The sequence below is a fragment of the Ornithorhynchus anatinus genome, chromosome 3 (assembly GCF_004115215.2).
Source record: "Ornithorhynchus anatinus isolate Pmale09 chromosome 3, mOrnAna1.pri.v4, whole genome shotgun sequence".
Taxonomy (NCBI): Eukaryota; Metazoa; Chordata; class Mammalia; order Monotremata; family Ornithorhynchidae; genus Ornithorhynchus; species Ornithorhynchus anatinus.
The window spans coordinates 119,727,112-119,751,106 of record NC_041730.1 but is presented as its reverse complement, the minus strand read 5'-3'; the positions used below and the strand labels follow the sequence as shown (position 1 = coordinate 119,751,106).

At 42.6% G+C, this 23,995-nt stretch overlaps 1 protein-coding gene and 1 non-coding gene across 3 annotated transcripts in view; both read left to right on the top strand.

Annotated features, from left to right (window-relative positions):
• ADK (adenosine kinase) overlaps positions 1-23,995 on the top strand; it is a 505,307-nt gene that overhangs the window by 420,049 nt on the left and 61,263 nt on the right. For both annotated transcript variants that reach the window (XM_029060396.1, XM_029060395.2), the window contains exon 9: positions 2,409-2,523. In XM_029060396.1, coding sequence (XP_028916229.1) covers positions 2,409-2,523 — 115 coding nt within the window. The remainder of the gene's footprint in view (positions 1-2,408; positions 2,524-23,995) is intronic.
• LOC114810813 lies at positions 6,970-7,107 on the top strand. The gene has a single exon (XR_003758504.1). It is a non-coding gene; the product is annotated as a small nucleolar RNA SNORA7 (small nucleolar RNA).

Genomic DNA, 23,995 nt, shown 5'->3' with positions numbered 1-23,995 from the left:
GTCTGGGAAGGCCTCCTGGAAGAGCTGAGCTCTCAGTAGGGATTTGAAGAGGGGAAGAGAATGAGTTCGGCGGAGGTGAGGAGGGAGGGCCTTCCAGGACCGCGGGAGGACGTGGCCCAAGGGTCGACGGCGGGATAGGCGAGAATGGGAGACGGTGAGGAGGTGGGCAGCGGAGGAGCGGAACGGGCGGGCTGGGCTGGGTGATGGAAAGCCTCGAAGCCTAGAGTGAGAAGTTTTTGTTTCGTGTGGAGTTCGATGGGCAACCACTGGAGGTTTTTGAGAAGGGGAGTGACAGGCCCAGAGCGTTTCTGCGATAAGATGAGCCGGGCAGCGGAATGAAGAATAAACTGGAGCGGGGAGAGACTGGAGGAAGGGAGATCAGAGAGGAGGCTGACATGATAATCCAGCCGGGATATCATGAGAGCCCGTACCAGTAAGATAGCCATTTGGGTGGAGAGGAAAGGGTGGATCTTGGTGATATTATAAAGGTGAGACCTGCAGGTCTCGGTGACGGATTGGATGCGTGGGGTGAACGAGAGAGCCGAGTCAAAGATGACACCGAAGTTGCGGGCTTGAGAGACGGGAAGGATGGTCGTACCATCCACAGTGATAGGGAAGTCAGGAAGAGGACAAGGATTGGGAGGGAAGATAAGGAGCTCAGTTTTGGACATGTTGAGTTTTAGGTGGCGGGCAGACATCCAGGTAGAGACGTCTTGGAGGCGGGAGGAGATACGAGCCTGAAGGGAGGGGGAGAGGATGGGGCGGAGATGTAGATCTGTGTGTCATCTGCATAGAGATGATAGTTGAAGCCGTGAGAGCGATTGAGTTCACCAAGGGAGTGAGTGTCGAGGGAGAACAGAAAAGGGCCAAGAACTGACCCTTGAGGAAACCCAACTTTAGAGGATGGGAAGGGGAGGGTGAGGGAGGGGGTACTTCAGTCTACCTTTCATGCTTCACTAAGAATTCATCTTCACACATCATTCTGACAATGATACTACCCTGCCCATCAGATTGCATTTCAAGTTTTGCATTTCTCCAACAATGGGCTTTCTTTATCCTGCTGTCCTCGCCTCATAAAGAGGGAGTCATTTTTTATTTCCCCAAACACTAAGATATAGTTCTCCTCCCTGGAATACATTGACCTTTCACCAGTTCAGAGATGCTAAGCATTCTTCTGCCTCCAAGGGGCCTTCCTGGATTAACTTCATTCAACTCTGAGCTTTCTAGCCACTCTAGTTTCCCTTCATGAGTTGTTTTATCTCTGTAAATTTATATATATATATATTTTTGCCTACTTTTCCCATCTGTCTCTCATTAGATTTTCAATAAATAGAAATTATTCACTTTTGAGCTCTGTGCTTTGTTTCTACAGCCTTGTGAATTTGCCCTCCACCTATTTTGCTCTTTACTAGTCAATCTCACCTACAAAATCTATTTTGAATGCTAACTTGATTCACCGTTTCTCAAACTAATTAATGATATTTATTGACTGCTCTGAGCAGAGCACTGTACTGAGCATTAAAGTCACTTAATCATATATCCCTTCTTACCTGGCATTTATTCCCCAACATTTCTTTTATTGTTTTCCATGCTTTCTTCTCTGTCACCCTAGCCAACATTTCTTAATGAGTTTATATCTAGAACACAGTATATTAGGGATGCTTGTAGACACTCCATTTGGTTTTTAGATCTGCTTTTCAAAAGAAATCACCATAAATGCTGACTCTTTGGATCCAAAATCCCAAATCCAATCCCCATACTGACCTGCCATATATAAACAAAATTTGAATGGAAAGCAGGCTATTTGGATGATACAGAAAACGGCATCCATGAAGTGACTTGTAGCATGGCCTAGTGGATAAGGCACGAGCCTGTGAGTCAGAAGGTCCTGCGTTCTAATTCCAGCTCTTCCACTGGTCTCCTGAGTGACCTTGGGCAAGTCACTTAACTTGGACCTCAGTTACCTCATCTGTACAATGGGGGTTAAGACTCCCATGCAGGACATTGACTTTGTTCAACCTGACTGGCTTGTATCTACCCCAGCGCTTAGAACAGTACCTGGCACATAGTAAGTGCTTAACAAATACCAATATTATTATTATTATTATTTCTCTTTCTAAAAAGAAATCAAGTCTTTGGCAAGACAGACTCAAAGGAAGACATTTCTTCTTTTGACTTCAGTTGTTCCATAGTTGGTTTTAGCCAAAGTAGAACTTCGAAAATGAAAGTGAATACCATCATTATATGATATAAACCTTTAAAAGAATGAAACCTTGTCACTTTTCAAAACCTTTCTCAAAAGATAATGAAGTCTCTTTTATTTTGAGCATATGAAGCAAAATCTTTGATCTACTAATAAAGTTGTACTTTGCTGGTTATAAGAATGTTCTCTCCATTTCTTTTCATAGACTGAAGACATTAAAGAGATAGCCCGGAAAGCCCAAGCCCTGCCAAAGGTGAACTCAAAAAAGCAGCGAATTGTAATCTTCACTCAAGGGAAAAATGACACTGTAGTGGCTACAGGTACACATTGGAGCAGTGTGGTATATGTTGTATTGTGGAACTTAATCATGTTTTTATCACCTCGACAAACTTCATTCTGTTATGTATTCAAAATAATTTGTCCATCTCAGATTATTATATCTGTAAAAATATTTAATTTCTGTCACTTCTCACAAACGTGCAAAGCAGCGTGGCCTAATGGAAAGAGCATGGGCCTGGGAGTCAGATGACCTGGGTTCTTATCCTGGTTTTGTCATTTGTCTGCTGCATAATCTTGGGCAAGTTATTTCACTTCTCAGTGCCTCAGCTACCTCATCTGTAAAATGGGGGTGGAAACTGTGAACCTCATTAGGGCCCTGGACTGTGTCCAACCTGATAATCTTGTCCTTACCTCAGGGCTTAGTACAGTCCCTTGTGTGTATATATATATAGAGAGAGAGAGAGTAAGCATTTAACAAATGCCATTAAAAAAAAATTGATTCTGTTATATATTCAAAATATTCTGTCCATCAAGATTTTTATGTCAGTAAAAATATTTAATGTCAGTTTTCCAACCTCATATAATCTCATTTTAGAGGCTGATGCTCTAAGGGAATATAATAGCTCATTTCAAGGGGTAGAATCTATAAGCATCTTTGGTACAAATAAGAAACAGCCACTATTTGAGAAAAGCAGCTGCTCAGAAAACACAGTGCATTTGATCAGTTGCAAAAGTGAAGGCGAGAAATCCAAATCCAAGACTAACTGAAGTCCCAGTATTTTTGCTTTGAGCAAAAATGTCACATCCAACTTTCCTCAGCACAGCCAAGAGGAGCAGGTGAAACAGGTGTCCTAACAAGCATGCAGGTGGGTCTTTCCGTCTGAAACATCGTAAAGTGACCTGGCCAAAATGACTGCCTTCCCTCTGACAGTTGGTTTTTCCTCTTTCCTAGGCATTAGGGCTAATACAGGGTAGTTTTGTTGGTTGCATAAAAGCCACTTTTGCTGTGAATTCTGCAAAATCCACAAAGAAGAGGTGTTGTTGCATTCCTAATCATTTAGTGTAGCGATCAGAATTGCTTTTTTCTATAACATGTAGCCTCGTCTGTGCTGGCAGCAAATTCTGTCTAAACAGGTTAAAAAAAAGCATTTGGGAATGGTCATTTTAGGACATTTATTTGGAATGAACCACATTAGTTGCACGTCCCATAATGGGAGATTGAAATGGTTTTTCAAAAATTTATTCAAAATTTAACCCCTCTGTTTTGTAGTTGAATTGTCCCTGTGCATTCATTTTATTCCTTCAGCCGGTGGTGGCAAATCCATTAATCTGTTCTTTGGTATGTTTACAATCAGGAGCTTATTTTGAGGAAGGACACTTGTTAATCTTTGCTATTTGTTCTGTGTGAAAATTAACTTAAATTAGAGGCTGCTCTCTATCTGCAGTGCATGATAAATACAAGATGGATAGAGAATCTGGGCCGGGATGTCAGCTACAAAAGCAAACATGATAAATGTTAATGCAGTTTTGAGCCCTGGGATAAGCTATTCAGTGCACAAGCGTAGCTGAATCTCTTTCCTATGTTGTTATTCATGGCAGCCAAATAAATGTCAATAATAAAAGAGAATTAAAGATTTTCATTTCCCAGAGGCAGTCCTCTAATACGGCTTGATCTTTCATTTCATTTGTAATTCGTTCTCATGTCAGGATGCAATCATTCGGCAGGCTCTGTGTGTCATGTTAAGTCATTTAATAATGATTAAGAACATAAAAATGCTTGGCCTGTGGGGCAATTCTCCAAAGAGATGCCAATTTGTTATTGTTTTCCCCCTCCTCTCCTCTTGAATATGGATCAGCCTTTTCCCACCTCCTAGCATTAAAGTACTAATGAAAGATGGAAAAAAGTGTCCCTTAATTTACCATACAGTGACATTCCAGAATGGCACAGGGCAGTGCTAACACACTTATTAAATCCCTAATTAGGGCTCCTTGTGCTTTAAACCGCACACGGTAAAGTGCTTATAAACGATTACTGGTACATTTAGCAGTTAACTGTACAAAGTCAATCTTTCTGATTTTGTGCTTAAGAGCTAACTCAGGACACACTCAGTCGCCCCAGATCTTTTGGAGGATATTGCAGTTCTAGTCAAAAGCAGACTCTGGAGTCGAGCGAGTATCTAAGAATAATTTACATTTCTGTTTTTAAAGCCGATCCCAGGTGTTTATTTCAACCAGATTCAAATTTCCCAAGAACCTGGAGATTAGAAGAATATTGTAAGAGATTGGTTTTCATCATGGCAGTGGCTTGTCACCAAGGGGTTTGTTTGGTCTGAGATAAATGAGAAGTTCCTTAAAGAAGATGAAAACATACAAGGGGTGCCTGCCATAACCTGGAAAAACAAGCAGCCTGGTATAGTGGAAAGAACACAGGCCTGGGAAAAAGAATACCTGAGTTCTAGTCCCAACTCCGCCACTTGTCTGCTATGTGACCTTGAGCAAGTCACTTCACTTCCTCTTTGCCTCAGTTCCCTCATCTGTATAATGAGGATTAAGACTGTGAGTCCCATGTGGGAAGGACATGGACGGTGTCCAACTTGATTAGCTTGTATCTACTCTATCACACAGTAGAATGACTGGCACATAGTAAGTGCTTTGCCAACATCATTTTAAGTAAAGGTAACAAATCAATACTATCTTTAGCAGTTTAGCGTCAGTTCTCATAACCAAAGAATACAGCTCAGGAACCTGTGAGGTCATGTGGAAACTTCCTCAAGAAAACTCAGTCAGCTTCAGAAAAATAAACCTAAGAACAAACGCCTCAGTAGCATGAAAGATAGAGGCATCATCTGCCCACATTCTAGGAGGCCTCTTAGGGCCGTAACTCATTGGTGTGGAGAATCAAAACTTCTTCCTCTGTGTTTCCATTTTTCACTTTCTGTTGAGTTTTGTTTTTAAGTTCATCCCTCAGCACTAAAGAATAATATTTATATTAAGTCTAAAGTAATTCAGATAGGTGTGTAATGCTCCTTGGTTCAATGTAGCTTTAAAAATAGGATAAGTACTGTCTGACACCTTTATGGACTAAGAAGAACAGGTATCTTAAAAGTGTGCAGGGGGTTTTCTGACTTCCCCGAAGCACCCATTAACAGGGACCAAAAACAGGACCCCTCCAGCAAAAGCCATCGTCTTTATGGTTGAGCTAGAAGTGATCATTGTTGCTGCCGGGGCGCCCTATTTTCAGTCACTTCATACTTAACTTCTTGCCTCCTCCCTGTTTCCCCTCCGGCAGCAGCTCCGGAACGGTCACAAGGCTCAAAGGTCCTCAGCTCTACCAACTCCCAGGCCTGAACTTCCCTCTGACCCACCTAGACAATTTCTGCAAACGCACTGAGCTGTTTGGGCCCAGCGTGACTTGAACAGAATTTCTAAGATCTGACTTGGATACCACATCAGATACCAAGTTAGTGGTCATGCTGAGTCCACACAGCACTGAACTACACACTTAAACCACAGCAGCCCAGAGGAAGTGAACGCAATGACTGCGCAGTACAAAGAAATAGGCTTTTAAATATTTAGATTTCTGGTTGTTCTTAAGTGGAATGTCTTACTTGTCCTGATCCCGTGCCTCTGCTCTCTGGGCTGGTATCAGCCACTGCTGCCTAAAGGCAGGGACTCAGTAGTTGACCGCTCAAGTTTTTCTTTATCATTAAGGTGGTGGCAACCGAGTGAAATAGAAGTCATGTTACCTCTTAGTCCAGATTATTCCTGATGGGATACAGACAACAGCCTTCGACCCTTAAGCAAACAGAAATTGTAATGGATAGAGGGATTCGTTTCAAACTTAATGAGTCTTGTAGGAAAGTGGAAGCCCATTCACTGGTGTACTTGCCTCATATTGTATTAAAACATTTAGTGCTTGCAATCACCCTTCAGAGAAACAACAGTGAGACCTGCCAGTTCTGGTAAACAAGAAGCACAGAAAGCAGGCAGTAGGATACATGAGCTCTCAAAGGAAAGCAATCCCAGCAGCTGGAAGAATAATGCCATCCCATCATGATGACTTCTGCTACTACAAAATGCTGTTATTAATCATTCTGAAATCATGTCTGCATCCCAGCCAAAGCAATTTTAAATGCTGTTATTGCTGGCAGAGTTTGGTGGCAATATAGACAGATCCAGTCGAGTAGCATTCTTCCCAGATGTCAGAATTAGGCATTTGTGGAAAAGAATGAAAACTGTTTATCAGGTAGTCGTATGTGTGTGTGTGTGTACATGTATATAGTGATCCTTCATATTCAAATATTACGCATATAGCAAATTCTCTGTACATATATATTTGTATATATGTATGGAAATGGGTGTATATGTATCTGCATATCAAATATGAATGACTCAGATGGGGCACGGCTTCACACTTGATAAGCTCTTGCTTCATTTTAAAATGATCCCACCCAGATAAGGCAAATAAGATTAAATAGTACTGAACAATCGTCTCAGGGTTGTTCCTGGAGAGTTTCCAGTACTCTACCAGTCACGACTACAGGAGGGAGAGTCAAGCAGACGCATACCCATTCCATTCCTAGCTTGGGCAGCGACTAGTGAATGGAAGGCAATCTGCTACAAGTCAGAACTCACCTGTGCTGGGCAGCAGCGGCATAGGAGTCGAGGACAGAGACTCATTTACTGCGTGGAAGGAGGCAATGGTAAACCACTTCCATATTTTATATATATGGAGAAGCAGCGTGGCTCAGTGGAAAGAGCACGGGCTTTGGAGTCAGGGCTCATGAGTTCGAATCCCAGCTCTGCCACTTGTCGGCTGTGTGACTGTGGGCAAGTCACTTAACTTCTCTGGGCCTCAGTTCCCTCATCTGTAAAATGGGGATTAAGACTGTGAGCCCCATGTGGGACAACCTGATTCCCCTATGTCTACCCCAGCACTTAGAACAGTGCTCGGCACATAGTAAGCGCTTAACAAATACCAACATTATTATTATTATTATATTTTTACCAAGAAAACTCTATGGACATGCTACCAGCACAATTATTGCAGGTGGAAGTGGGGCGTTCTGGGAGAGATGTGTCTACGGCGTCTCTATGGGTCGGAAATGACTTGACATCATAAGACAATAAGTACTGAACAATGAGTGGAAAAATATTGCGCAAAAATGGAAGTTGTTGTTTTCTTGTCTAGAGACTCAGCCGATGATCTGAGGGCATTAACAGAGTGGCCAACGGGTGAGAAGGGCATAGGCATGGATATTGCATGACCCTGAATCTGAATCACCCCCTTTCCCTCACACTGTCCTCCCTCCCTTACAATTACAGATTACTATGAAGTGACTGGGGAAAAAGACTTCAATGTATAAGCTTAGCTATTGCAGCACTCCTCAGTCAATTCATCAATACTACTACTATTTAATGAGCTCCTTCCCCTATGAATAGCACTGTACTAAGCACCTGGGAGAAATCAGTAGAGTCAGTAGTCTTGATCACTGCCCTGAACGAGTGTAGAATCTAGCAGGGGTGACAGACATTACAATAATTTATAGATGGAGGAAGAAGGAAAAGGGGATAAATATAAGCGATAATGCTCAAGTAATAGGGTGTGTAAAATATGTACATAAATGCTGTTGGCAGTCAAGTAGTCAAGCATGTAATAAAAATAATAGTTATGGTATTTGTTAAGTGCTTATTAAGTGCCAGACACTGTACTAAGCTCTGGAGTAGAATGAGGTAATCAGGTTGGACATAGTCTGTGTCCCACATGGGGCTCACAGTCAATCCCCATTTTGCACATGAGGGAACTGAGGCACAGAGAAGTTAATAGGCTTGCCCAAGGTCCAGTGGAAGAGCAGGGATTAGAATGGCAGGGCAGGGATTAGAACCCAGGTTCTTCTGACTCCCAGGACTGTGCTCTAGGTAGTGCAGAACTATTTGCCACTGAAATTAGGGAATATATTCTGGGAGGAGTAGAGATGAAATGGGGAAGCTCTTCCGCAGGAGGTGTGATTTCAAAAGGAAGTGCTATCTTCTGTTGGATTTGAAGTGGGAGGGAATTCCCATTAGGGAAGAAGAGAGGGTGTGGGCCAGGCATCAAAGTAGGATAGTTGAGACAAGCCATAGTGAGTAGTAGAGAAACAGCGTGGCTCAGTGGAAAGAGCATAGGCTTTGGAGTCAGAGATCATGAGTTCGAATCCCAGCTCTGCCACTTGTCCGCTGTGTGACTGTGGGCAAGTCACTTAACTTCTCTGGGCCTCAGTTACCTCATCTGTAAAATGGGGATTAAGACTGTGAGCCCCACGTGGGACAACCTGATTCCCCTGAGTCTACCTCAGCCCTTAGAACAGTGCTCTGCACATAGTAAATGCTTAACAAATAGCAACATTAGTTTGACTTGAAAGAAACAAAGTTTATAAGATTGTAAGCTCTTTGAAGGGTAGGATCATGTCTACCAACTCTATTGTATCTCCCAAGCACTTAGTACAGTTCTCTGTACACAGTAAGTGCCCAGCAAATACAATTGATTGAACGATTGATTGGTGGATGGATGGATGGGACTAAAAGGAGGAAAAAAGTGAAGCAGGGAAAGCTGAGTGCCTTAAATCCATTGGTTTTTCTGCTTGATGCAGATGAAGATAGATGTAAACATTGGTGGTTTCTAAGGAGTGGAGAGATGTGTGTAGAACAATATTTCAGAAAAATGATCTGGGCAGCAGAGTGAAGTGTACACTGGAAAAGGGGAGATGAGGGAAGGAGACCAGCGAGGAGGCTGATGCAGATCTCATACCAGAATCCGGCATATGCCTGAACTAGCACGATGGTTACATGTTTGGAGAGGGAAAGGGTCAGCCCCGGAAATGTTGTGGAGGAAAATTTCACAGGATTTGGTGACAGACCATGGCGGTTGAAAGTGAGGGAGGAGTCAAAGAACCCCACAATGGGAAGTTTCAGAGATGTGGAGTGTTTTTTATCTTGTTTTGCTTTGTTTTTTGTTTGTTTTATTTGGTGGTGTTGGTTAAGTGCTTACAATGTGCCAAACACTGTATTAAGCACTGGGGTAGATACAAGCTAATCAGATTGAACATAATCCATGTCCAACATGGGGCTCAGAGTCTTAATCCCATTTTACAGACGAGATAACTGAAGCACAAAGAAGTTAAGTGTGAACTACTACTAAGTTAAGTCTACTTCCTACAGTACAGAAACCTGCACCCTCAACCTTCATCTATTCACATATCTTTCTCTGCATCGGGACTCAGGTTTATAACCCTAGGCTTAAGTTGTTCTTCGGGAATTCTTTATGATGATGGTATTTATTAAGCACTTACTTTATGCAAAACCTTGTGCTAAGTGCTGAGGTGAGCACTTAACCAGATCAGCCAACAGGTTCAAAGTTTAACAGGTTAGGAGAACAGGTATCTTATCCCCATTTTACAACTGAGGAAATTGAGGCACAGAGAGGTTAAATGCTTGGTTTATTCTTTTTCATTTGAAACTCCAAATAGTCAATTGCTATAATTGGCTAGCTCTTGAAATTACAGCTACAAATTGTTGTTTAATTAAGGTGACGTATTAAGGATAATCATTTTGACTGAGTGCTCTTTCAGCATTTCTGTTATGTGTTTTCATAAGGCTGATAGCTTGACTACAAATGTTTTCTTCTGGAAAGACTCAATCCCAAATATTTCCATTCAGATGAAAATCTCGGTGTGTCATAGAAAAGTCCGTCAGATGCCTGACAAGTTAAAAATTTCTCGACAAAAGGAAACAAAAACATGGTTACAAATTCATTCATTCATTTAATAGTATTTACTGAGCACTTACTATGTGCAGAGCACTGTACTAAGCTCTTGGAATGTACAATTGGGCAACAGATAGAGATAATCCCTGCCAATAACGGGCTCACAGTCTAAACGGGGGAGACAGTCAGCAAAGCAAAACAGAACAAAACAAAACAAGACAACATTATCAAGATAAATAGAATTAAGGAGATATACACCTCATTAACAAAATAAATAAATAGGGTAATAAATAACATATGCAAATGAGCACAGTGCTGAGGGGAGGAGAGGGGGAAGAGCAGAGGAATGGGGAGGAGGAGCAGAGGGAAAGGGGGGCTCAGTCTGGGAAGGCCTCCTGAAGGAGTTGAGCTCTCAGTAGGGCTTTGAAAAGGGGAAGAGAGTTAGTTTGACAGAGGTGAGGAGGGAGGACATTCCAGGACAGCGGTAGGATGTGGGCCAGGGGTCAACGGCGGGATAGGCGTGAACGGGGGACGGTGAGGAAGTGAGCATCAGAGGAGCGGAGTGTACAGGGTGGGCAGTAGAAAGAGAGAAGGGAAGTGAGGTAGGAGGGGGATGGAGAGCTTTGAAGCCAAGACTGAAGAGTTTTTGCTTCTTGCAAAGGTTGATAGGCAACCACTGGAGGTTTTTGAGGAGGGGAGTGACATGACCAGAGCGTTTCTGTAGGAAGATGATCCAGGCAGCGGAATGAAGAATAGACTGGAGTGGGGAGAGACAGGAGGAAGGGAGATCAGAGAGGAGGCTGACCCAATAATCCAGTCAGAATATCATGAGAGCTTGTATCAGCACGATAGCAGTTTGGATGGAGAGGAAAGGGCGGATCTTGGCGACATTGTGAAGGTGAGACCGGCAGGCGTTGGTAACGGATTGGATGTGTGGGGTGAATGAGAGAGCTGAGTCAAGGATGACACCAAGGTTGCAGGCTTGTGAGATGGGAAGGATGGTAGTGCCGTCTACAGTGACAGGGAAGTCAGGGAGAGGACAGGGTTTGTGAGGGAAGATAAGGAGCTCAGTTTTAGACATGTTGAGTTTTAGGTGGCGGGCAGACATCCAGGTGGAGACGTCCTGGAGGTAGGAGGAGATATGAGCCTGAAGTGAGAAAGAGAGAACAGGGGAGGAGATGTAGATTTGGGTGTCATCTGCGTAGAGATGATAGTTGAAGCCATGGAAGTGAATGAGTTCACCAAGAGAGTGAGTGTAGATGGAGAACAGAAGAGGGCCAAGAACTGACTCTTGTGCAACCCCTACAGTTAGGGGATGGGAGGAGGAGGAGGAGGATGAAACTGCCTTGGTCAGACTAATTTGGGGGCATTTTTGTTTTAATTAAGCCTCAGCAATAACTACATCTGATCGTTTCTTCTTATGATTTGCATTACTTTCTGATTCAAGCAACTAAGCAAGAATGAGAACAACTGAGTTTTTTTTCCTCTGTTTCTGCCTGGAATAACAAAACTTTGAGTGATGCCAGACTTTTCACTTATTAGATCATAGATGCTTTCAGCGTAGATCATCCATCTAGTCCTTTATTTTTATCTCATTATCAACATTTCATAGTGCTTTATGGTGGAAGAACTGGCACCCTGAAAACCAGGAGTGTGGAGTTTAAGTAAACCATGATGGAGAGATGAAGTTCCAAATTCTATCAAGAATACTTCTCCACCCACCTTAAAATGTTTTTTTTTTCTTTGGGTGACTCCAGTAAACCCAGTTGTCATTTAAAACTGAAAGAAAGGTGAGAGTGTAATTCTTATCCAGAGCACTCTGCAACATTAATTTTATTGTTAAACATTTATTCCTATAGGCAGGTGACTGATAAAACCAATTTGCAATTTAAACTCTATAATCTGATTAGCTTGTATCTACCCCAGGGTTTAGTCATTTCCACTTGGTGGGTGGAACCTTTCAGGGAGTTGAGATAGAATTTACACCAGTATACAAGTAGATGAAATTTGCAAGTGACATAAGGCATGGCACAAATGAAATACTGGAATTCCATTAACCGGCTCAATCAATCAAATGGATAGTGTTTATTGAGTCCTTGCTATATGCAGAGCACTCTACTAAACACCTGGCAGAGTACAATAGAACAGATCCCTGCCCACAGGTAGAGGAAGACGGATATTAAAATAAATACAGATGGGGAAATAGGGCAAAAGTCAATCATATCAGTCAATCAATTGATTATATTTATTGAGCATTTACTGAGTGCAGAGCACTATACTAAGCGCTTGAGAGAATACGGTGTAACAGAGTTGGTAGACACAATAGTCTAGACGGGAAGATGGACAAAATAAAATTGTGGATATGAACGCAAGTGCTGTGGGGTGAATGAAAGGTGTAAATTTGAATGCAAGGGTGACACAGAAGGGAGAGTAGGGAATAAGGGGGCTTAGGCGCCTTGGAGGAGATGGGATTTTAATAAAGCTTGAAGGTTGGGGAGAGTGTTGGACTGTCAGATATGAAAGGAGAGGGAGTTCCAGCTCAGAGGCAGGACATCGACAAGGAATCGACAGTGAGATGGATTAAGTATAGTGAGTATGTTGACATTAGAGGTGTGAAATGTATGGCCTGGGTTGTAGTAGATCAGTAAGGTAAGGTAAGGACAGAGAGAGCAGTTAATTGAGTGCTGTAAAGATGGCGGTAAGGAGTTTCTGTTGGATAAAGAGGCTGAAGGGCAACAACTAAAGGTTCTTGATGAGTGGAGAGTGGAGAATTATTTTTTTTTTTAGAAAAATGATCTGAGCAGCAGAGTGAAGTGTGGAATGGAGAGGGGAAAAACAGGAGGGAGGGAGGTCGGCGAGTTGGCTGATGCAGTAGTCAAGGTGGGATAGGATAAGTACTTGGACCAGGGTGATAGCAATTTGGGTGCATTTTAGAGACGTTGTGAGATTAGAACCGATGAGATTTTTAAGACAGATTGTGTGGGTTGAACGAGAGAGAGGAGTAGAGATGGGCGGAGGGGTGGGGTAGTAGTGTTGTCTACAGTGATAGGAAAGCTAGGACAGGATTTGGGTAGGAAAATGAGGAGTTTTGTTTTGAACACGTCAAATTGGAGGTATCAGTGCAATATCCAAGTAACGATGTCCTGAAAGCAGGAGGAAATGTGAGCCTGCAGAGAAGGAGAGAGGTCAGGTCTGGAGAGCTAGGTTTGGAATCGTCTTCATCACTTCATCTGGAAGTGAATGAATTCCCCTGGGAATGAGGGTAATGGATAATTAGTAGGGGACCCAGAACATAGCCTTGAGGGACTCCCACAGTTAGGGGTTTAGGAGGCAAAAGAGGAACCCACAAAAGAGACTGAGAATGAGAAGGGGTTGAGGGAGTAGATTTTGAGAGGAGAAAGAGATCTCTTGAGATACTACTGGGAAGGACAGAAGAGTCAAAGAGTGGGCAAGAAGGGGAAGAGACTTGGAGAAGAGCAGGGGAGATTTTAGGAAGGCCATGTCCCAAGGATTCAGTTTTATCGACAAAGTACATGTCTAGGTCATTAGGGTGTAGAGATGGGGGAGGCAGAGGAAGAGGGGGTTTGTGGAAGATGTTTTAAGTCTGAATCAGCTCTTGTGGGCAATGGGGATGGGAGTCAACATGAACAGATGATTACTTTCTAGAGATGATTAAGTGCTTCGGGAAGCTGCCATTGAAATGCCCACAGCCAGGAGACATTAATCCCAAAAAACCGCATGAGCTCTGGGACTGCAGTGGAATTATGAAGAATGGGTTAGGTGTGGTTTGACAAGATGGAAATGGAAATAGTTATAAGCCAAGGTTTAGAAATGGGCCCGTTAGCAGACTCTCCTAGCCACCCTCAGCCCCACAGCTCTATCATATATATTTATAAATTATATAGTATAAATTATTTCTATTCATGTCTGTCCACCCCTTTAGATTGTAAGTCTGTTGTAGCTAGGGAATGATTCTCCTAATGCTGTTACATCTCCCTCTCCCAAGTGCTTAGTACCGTGCTCTACACAAAGTAAGCACTCAGTAAATACAATTGATTGATCAATTGATTGGCCCTGGGTGACAGACACGAAGTCAACATGTTGGAGAGATGAAGGGGTGTAGGTTAGTGAGAGATCAGATGATAATTCTGCCACTTCTCAGCTGTGTGACTTTGGGCAAGTCACTTAACTTCTCTGTGCCTCAATTACCTCATCTATAAAATGGGGATGAAGACCGTGAGCCCCACAGGGGACAACCTGATTACCTTGTATCTATCCCAGCGCTTAGAACAGTGCTTGACACATAGTAAATGCTTAACAAATACCACCATTATTATTATTATTATTATTATTTTAATTACTATTATTATTGTTAGAGAGTCTTGAAACCCAGATTTCAGAGTTTTGATTCCACCTCATTGATGACTGGGAATCGCTCTGAACTGTTGAACATCATCATTATCAGTATTTTATGAGTGTGGCCACTGTGTGTAGAGCACTGTACTAAGTACTTGGGACAGTACAATAAAAGAAGAAGACATGGTCCCTGCCCTAGAGGGGCTTCAACCACCATAGGTGAATTTCATTCTCAGAGACATCTTCTTCAAGCTAGAAAGACAGCTATAGGTAAAAGCAGACACGTATATTTTGTTCTAGGCACTTGGGAAGCAGCGTGGCATAGTGGAAAGAGCACGGGCTGAGAGTCGAAGGACCTGGGTTCTAATCCAGACTCTGCTACTTGTCATGTCTATGATCTTCTCTATGCCTCAGTTAACTTCTCTATGCCGTAGTTACTTCATTATTGATCTGGTTCTGTTCATTTATATTAATGCCTGTTTTCTTATTTTGATGTATATATGTCTATAATTCTATTTATTTATATTGATGCCAAAAATGAATTGAGAAGATCTGCAGAGCATAGAGGAGGTAAGTTCTATGATAAGAACAATTTTTGCCACGGCACTTAAATATGGCAACTATGAAACCTAATTTGATATAGGAGTGGTGGTTCCCCTTGCCCCTCTCTTAATTTGTGGAGTTCAACAGAGAATGACTTAATGCCTCCCAAGTAAAAGGAAATCAGTGATCCTGCCACCTTCCATAGCTTATCCTTTCCTAAAGTATATTTGGGTCCTCGGATTTGTAGGTCAGAATATGCTGTTAAAACGTGCAGGGAGATGTGTCGAAGGGAGATGAGCACAGTCTAGAGGGTTTTTGGTTGGAGAGATGGGAGAAGCACCTCATCCTCTTCAGCCCATCTGTTCCATCAAACAACTTATTTCAGGGTGATTGCTTTGGACAGAAAATGGCGTTATTGTTCATAAAATGCCTGTCAAATGTGCCCCTCCTAAAAAGCCCTAGCAATGCTGTCAGCCTTTGTCATTATGTCACATACATGGAAATTTCATACTTCGTTTCTACCTTCCTATTAACTTTAGGCAGTATAATTAGTACTGACTCGTGGAGGGGTTTTTTTTCTTTCTTTTAAAATCTGTTGCAAGTTAACTTCTAACAAGTTTGGCCTCAGAGCCGTGGGACCACTCATTCTCTTTGGAATCTAACCATCGCCTGGAGGTAAAGAGATATCTGTGCTGAAGGGGTAGTGTGAATAAGTCTTGTTAGAATTAATCAAATGAAGGAGAAAGAAGCAACTACTGTGGTGCATATTATTATTAATGTAATAAATTTATTATAAATAATAATGGTTGATTGCTTTTTATGTGCCAAGCACTGTACTAAGCACTAAGGTAGATACAGGATAATCAGGGCCCACATGGATCTCTCAGTCTAATTGGGAGGGAGAACAGGTATTGAATTCCCATTTTACAGATGAGAGAACTGAAGCACAGAAAAGTGAAGTGACTTGGCCAAGGTCATACAGCAGACAAGTGGTGGAACTGGGATTAGAACCCAGTCCTCTGACTCCAAGGCCCGTGCTCTTTCCACTAGGCCACACTGCTTCCCACTAGGTGCTTGACCTTCCGGAGGGCACTAGAGCCAAGAATGTATTTTACATCGAGTTTAATATCGACTAGATTATAAACCCTGTTACATGCATTAAGGGCTGTACATAAAGAATCATCTATAGAAGGGGAACATCCAAGTGCGGGAGCAATGTGTAGCAAAGTGATTGGATCTTATTAAACTACCTTTCATTACCTTTTGTTATGGTCAAGAAAAGAAAGAATTGTGGTAGTGAAATTTTATGGGAGGTATTGCAGAATCTCCAGTGAGGACCCAGACATAATGCTAATGGATCCAGAGAGATCAGAAATAGTGTCAAGAAAAAATAAAATGAGATATCCTTTGTTTCTCCCATCCAAACATAGCATCAGTCTATGAAATCAGTGTCTGTGTAGGCAGAAATGTTTTCATTGCCAAGAGGCAATAAGAGTAAGGAACTAGAGCCTCCAAAAATGTAATGTCAGGCACATTGCAAAATGCACGGTATATGGGGCCTAGGGAATTGTGCAATCTAGCAGGCAGATGTGAAAGTACGTTAATTTTGGGAAACATTCTGTGTCTATAGATATCTTTAAAGGGGAAGAGTTATATATATCTATATACCTATATAGAGAGGGAGAGTTATATACACCTATAGATATATAGGTATGTGTGTGTATTTTCCAGTTTCTGAACATTGAGATTTTAAAAAAAGTCTAGGTAAACTCAGTTTGATTTACTAATTAGCTCATGGTAATTATGCTTCTTGAACCATATAATCTTTGCAAGGCAACCATCTGCACTCAGGGGAGAGCTCCAGGTGTAAAATGGGGTTTTCTATGATCAGAGAGAGGTTGATTATGGCCAATTGACACTGGGCCTGTCTAGCAACCAGCCCCCTACCAAATTCTGAGAGTGCTCTGAAAGGTTCTTGTCTGTATGTACTAGCCATGAATATGTATTCATGCATCTAAAGAACCTATTCTTCACATGACAGTATTTGCTGGAAGGAATTATGTGATTTATCTTACTCTAGTTCAGTCTCCTCTTTTTTTGTTTCATCACTGACGTCTCTTCTTTAATTTGGTTCAGTGTGTGGATGCCCTGTAGGAAAGAGCGGGATTGTGATTTATTGTGATCAAATAAACAGGAATATTTCAGTCATCATTATTCTGGATTCTGTGAGGGATTTGGGACCTGAAGCCCTCATGTCAAATCCGTATGTAAGCTTTGCAAATCCTTCTTCTCTTTGGCTTTCTTTTATCAAGACCCATTGGGTACTGAGTCACAATAAGAAGAGTCAAAAGACTTTCATCCAAAATTGCTTTGTGTTTGCTGGATTGTGTCATAATATCATTTTGATATATCCATAGTCAGGTGTGTGGGTTTTTTAAAGCGCTCACTGAAGTTATAAAAGTTAAAGAAACTAATCATTTTTCACTCAACTGAATATTTGTCTCAGTAAGCTTTTGGGAGCATAGTTTTTGGTGTTTTAGCATCTGAAGTATTTCTTAATAGAGGTCATCGAGCTCTCTTTGACAGGCATGCTGTTTGTAAACTTATCTTTAAATCTTGGAGGCATTTATCACTATTAACTATAGGAAAGCAGAACGTGGTCCTGGGAGTCCGAAGGACCTGGGTTTTAGTCCCGGCTCCACCACTTGTCTGTTGTGTGACCTTGGGCAAGTCACTTAACTTCTGTTTGCCTCAGTTACCTCATCTGTAAAATGGGGATTAAAACTGTAAGCCCCCATGGGACATCCTGATAACTTTGTATCTACCCTAGTGCTTAGAACAATATTTGGCGCATTGTAAGGGCTTAACAAATATTAATGCTATCACATCAGAGTAGCTCAGTGGAAGGAGTCAGAGTCTGACTCTTGGGAGTCAGAGGTCATGGGTTTGAATCCCGGCTCTGCCACTTGTCAGCTGTGTGACTGTGGGCAAGTCACTTCATTTCTCTGTGCCTCAGTTGCCTCATCTGTAAAATGGGGATGAAGACTGTGAGCCTCACGTGGGCGAACCTGATTATCCTGTATCTCCCCCAGCGCTTAGAACAGTGCTCTGCACATAGCGCTTAACAAATGCCAACGTTATTATTATTACCTCATCTGTAAAATGGGGATTAAGACTGTATGGGACATGGACTGCATCTAAATTTGATTAGCTTGTACTCCAGTACTAAGAACAGTGCCTGGCACATAGTAAGAGTTTAACGTGGCGTAGTGGATAGAGTACAGGCCTGGGAGTTAGAAGGTCATGGGTTCTAATCCCAGCTCTGACACTTGTTTGTTGTATGACTTTGGGCAAGTCACTCCACTTCCCTGTGCCTCAATTACCTCATCTGTAAAATGAGGATTGACTCTGTGAGCCCCACATGTGCCAGGTACTCTGTCTAACCCAAGTACATTGCATCCACCCCAGCGCTTAGTACAGTGCCTGGCACATAGTAAGCACTTAATAAGTATAACAATTATTCTTATTACTATTATTATTAACAAATATCATAATAAAATAGATACCATAATATTAACCAAACTGACATTTAAACTTGGCTGTGTTTTCAGCAGACCTTTCCTTAGGTTATTGTGCATTTAATGATCTTAATTCAGTTTTTATCCATAAGGAATAAAAGTTTTCTAGATATGCTGTATTTAGAGAAGCAGCATATCATAGTGGATAGAGCACAGGCCTGGAAATTAGAAGGTCATGGTTCTAATCCCAGCTCCACCACTTCTCTGCTGTGTGACCTTGGGCAAGTCACTTTATTTCTCTGGGCCTCAGTTACCTGTAAAATGGGGATTGAGAGTCTGAGCCCTATGTGGAATAGGGTCTGTGTCCGACCCGATTTGCTTGTATCCACCTCAGCATCTAGTACAGTGTATTGTACACGGTGAGGGCTCAACAAATACCAAAATTATTATTATCATTATTGTTGTTATCATTATCATAATAATTGTTTTTCAGGGAGGAACATATGCTGTATTTAGGGTCGCTGTCATGATTATTATGATTATTATCATCACCAACATTTACTAATTGCCTCTTTGTGCAACTGGGGAATGCACTAAGCATGGGGCAGTTGCAGAAAATCAATAAAGGCACAGTAGCTGGTCACAAGAGACTCCCTCCCTAAGTGGCCAAGAGAAGATGCATCTAAAAGTGAAAATGTCATCAAATCAAAACTCAAAACAGGTCGGGGGAGAGGAGTGGTATCCTTCAAGTACCTCAGTACTCCAGGCAGGCAGTCCTTAGTGTGAAAGTACTTCTATCTTCCCCCAGTTTTCAAAGGTCCAGAAGGTAGCTTCTGTCTGCTCCCCAGCAGGGAGCGAGGCTTATCTCAGAGAGCAGCATGACCTAGTAGAAAGAGCACAAGCCTAGTAAGATCAAAGGATTTGGGATCTAATCCCTGCTCTGCCAAGTCCCTGCTATGTGACCTTGGTCAACTCACTCAATTAGTCCTATTGCAGACCAATGTATTAATTGCTTGGTCTATATGCGCATTTTGGACAGGGAACATGTCCACTAATTCCGTTGTATTTTACTCTCCCATGCAGTTAGTACAGTGCTCTGCACATAGTAAATATTTAGTGAATACCATTGATGGACTGATTGATTGGGAGAGTGCAACTTAACAGAGTTGGAAGACAAGTTCCCTGCCCACAAAGAGCTCACATCCTAGGGAGGCCTTATGGAAAGAGCCCAGGCCTGGGAGTAAGAGGACCTGGATTCTAATCTTGGCTCTGCTAATTGCTTGCTGGGTGACCTTGGGCAAGTGTCTTCTCTGTGCTTCAGTTCCCTCAACTGTAAAATGGGGATTAAATACCTGTTCTCCCTCCTACTTAGACTGTGAGCCCCATGTGGGTCAGGGACTGTGTCCAACGTGATTAACTTGATCCATCCCAGCACTTACAACAGTGCTTGGTATATAATAAGTGCTTACTGCATACAATAATAATAATAATGATGATGATGATGATGATAACATCTGCCGTGATGACAGATATCAGGATAGGGAGTGGCCTCCCTGCATGCTCACCCCCTTACCACCCCAACACACACACACACACACACACACACACACCAGGCAATTCACCACAGACACCAAAACTCTGTCAGAGGAAGAGCTCCAGGCCTGTTGGCCCTGGACTTCTGACTTCCCTCATGCCTTTGGATGGGGTGGGACTCATCTTTCCCAATCAATTAGTCAGCGGTATTGTTTGAGCATTTACTTTGTGCAGGGCCCTGTGCTCAGCACTTGGGAGAGTACGATACAACAAAATTCGCATTCACATTCCCTGCCCCCGGTGAGCTTACCGACATACAGGGTCACCCAGCCTGCGTCTCCTCACATCTCCATTCAGACAAAAGAGGGTTTCCAAACGGTCTGGGAGCTTGGAAGTTTGAGAGGAAGGCAGGGATAGAAAATATATCCTGGCATGTTCAAGAAAGAAACCAAATTATGCTCTCAAAATGGCAGAGGGCCCAAAGCTCCAGGAAAGGCTCTCATACATCTAGGGCAAATTCGACATACCAGTTGAGGCTGTTGTTTGTGATTGGGACAACCATACAAGGCTTATTTTACACAAAATATTCTAAAAATTGGAAAAAGCTATGTTAGATTCAGTGACCAAATTTCCTACCATGGACTTGCGTAGGAACCAATTGTTATAAATGTGTGGACAGGGAGAGAGAAGGAATGATTTGTTCTTCAAAGACAAACATCACTGAGCACATGTGAAATAATTAGAAGATTTAAATGCTCCAGCAACCCCATTATGCTCAGGTGGGCCATAGCCTGTGTTTTCACCATGTATTTTGCCTGGAACATTCATAGAGAACCAGCAAATGTTCATCCCACAAGGCAGCCTGATCAGATTCAGCCCACATGGTTTGTGTGCCTACGTGTGGCATCAGGATGAATACTGGAATGTGAGTTTTTCAAGAATGCAACCCTGGGTCATAGGAGAACTGGGTATATAATCATTGAAAATCATTTATTGTTCAATTGGTTTCAAATATTTTTGTTTGAGGAACTCCCAAGCATCAGTTAATGGTGAAAGTGTGTAATTATGCATTTCTGAATGACAAGGCTGGCAGTATCAACAGAGGGCTGGCACCCATCAGATGCTCACTGGCTCTGCTGTTACTCTTTGGATATGCAATTTAGAGATGTTGTTGAGGAGCATACATTGTTGTAGCTTTACGGTATCATTTCATGGGCCACGCACATGTCGGTTTGCAATCAGTGGACCATTGATGATGGTAATCATGTTTTTGGTTTGTTAAAGATGATTTCTTAGGCAGGATGGCCAAGGGGAAAGAGCACTGATGACGAATTGGAGCACCTGGCTTCTAATCACCCAGCCCATCACCTGTCTGCTGAATAGCCGAGGTCAGGTCACATCCCCTTTTTACAGGGGAAGAAACTGAGGCACAGAGAGTTTAGGATACTTGCTGTCCCTTCCTCTTAGGTGGTGAGCCTCTACTGTATCCAGTATGATTATGTTGCATCTGCCCCAGTATTTAGCTCAGTGCTTGGTACTTAGTGTTTAATAAATGATGGTGGTATTTAAGTGCTTACTGTATGCCAAGCACTGTACTAAGCACTGAGGTGGAAACAAAATATTCAGGTTGGACAGAGTCCCTGTTCACATAGGGCTCCCAGGCTAAGTAGGAGGGATTAGGATTTAATCTTTATTTTACAGATGAGGAAACTGAGGCACATAAAAGTCAAGTGACTTGCCTAAGGTCACAAAGCAGACAAGTAGACGAGGCCGGGATTAGAACCCAAAACCTCTGAATCCCAGGCTTGTGCTCTTTCCACCAGGCCAGGTTGCTTCTCAGTAAATACCATTATAACAATCATCCTGGAGTAAAATAAAATGAAACAGGTTCAAGTCAAGGGGAAAAGAGCACTTATCTTGTCCAGTTCCTACCATCATCCCCATCATCTTCCATGCCCCAGTGCTAGCGTTAAAACTGCAGTTAGCACTTGCCATTCACTTTGCCTAGATTCTTTAGACCAAGGGTGGGCACTCTTTTCTTTCCGAAGAGTTAAACTCAATAAAGCTTTGAGCAGTATCAGAGTACCCAAAGTACCAGTCACACAATTTAAACACACATTAATGTAGCTGACTTTACTGTGGAAGCCTAATTATGAAATAATACTGCTAAGAAGAATGTAAAGTTAATATTATACATTCATTGCCATTTCTGATGGAATTTAGAAAGCACAGAGAGGTAGAGAGCAAGAAAGAGAGGAAAAGGGTGAGAGATAAAGGAGGATGAATTGGAAGAGAGGAAGGGAAGGAAAGAGAAAAGAAAGATTGTGGAGGGAAAGAGGGAAAATTAACTTATTCTTGCTTGTTTTCTTTTGGGAAGTGGGGAGGGAAGCTTCCAGAGTTGTAAAATTCCTTGCCTCTTAAATTCCTTGCCTGTTAAATTATTGCCATCTCACTCCGACCCTCCTCCTCTTCCTTCTGTGCTGCTGCTGCCATGTAACTTAGCTGCTCCAGACCTGGCCTGTTTTGGGCAATAAATCTTCGTCTTCTCTAGGGCTGCTCTTTCCCCCTACCCCAGGGCACCCATGGACCCGTGACTGGTCCATCTTTGCCCTGTTAACAGTTGCTGAGGGGAACGGTGGGCCGCCAGCATAGAATCGGGGAGGGACAAGGAAGCAGCCCGCCACCTCGGCAGGGACGGGTCTCCCCCGTGGTCGCAGAGGGGAGAGAGAGAGGACGAGAGCGGCTCCAACTCATTCTGCCTTTCTTTGAGGAGGACGGTGTTCCAGGAGGACGGTATTCCCACCAGCCGTCAGGCCGGAAGAGAACAAAGATTGGAGTGGCTCTCTTGGTTCCAGCTTGGGCCCTCTCCGGCTCAAAGGGACAGGGTGGAACTGGCCGGCTACCTCCTGCCCCCAAAGCTCTGCGAGCAAAGCATCAAGCGGGTAGGGGGGTGGGAGGGGGCCTGTACTCACAAGCTGAGCCAGACATGGCTTTCGAGCCAACTTCCTGATTTAGACCGAGATGACACAAGTGTGCTTTCTAAGTTCATAATATTCTCTGTGAACTCCACATAATTTTCCCATGCTCCCAATACAATCTTGTCAAATTCACGCCTTAGAAATTCAGCCCGGCTCAAGATGTTACGTGCTTGTGGAGAAACGACGTATGTGGATTGTCAAAACAGGACAGAGGGCCGGCTCCATTCCCTGAAGAAAGGGTGAATCCTGCAGCCTTGGGACTGATGTGGTTTTAGTTGGGGGGAGACCAGCAGGGGAAATATGTAGGGAATGAAATAGGACATAGTACGCTAGCAGAACAGCCATTATTTTTAGATCAACAACTAAGATAATGGCTGTTGTTGCTAGTGTCCTATTTTTGTTGCCTACTAATGAACATTAAAAGGAAACTAGTGTAGGCCAAATTTGGGAAGTTTTCTGAGTCATGTATGGTGACATGACATGCTTGATTTCTGCTTGATTTTGAAGTCCATCACACCCAAATAGTGCCCATTAAACTGGGGATTGGTGCGGTGTCGAGGAAATTCACACAGGTAACATTATTGGGAGAAGCCGAGCTGCAGCTGTTCTGTTAAATCCCTGAAGTGAATACAGAAACACAGGCCAAGGAAAGATACTTTAGAAGAGTAATATTCTATAAGAAATATAATCCCAATTCCACTAAAGTTGCCATAGACCTGAAAAGGTTTTTGTTGTGGCTGAGGGAAAAAAAAATAATCTTACAACAGATCCTAAAGCTTTCAAAAGCCCCTCTGTGTGTAGAAGTGGTTCCTGAAATCAAAGTTGGAATAGTATTACTACGGGA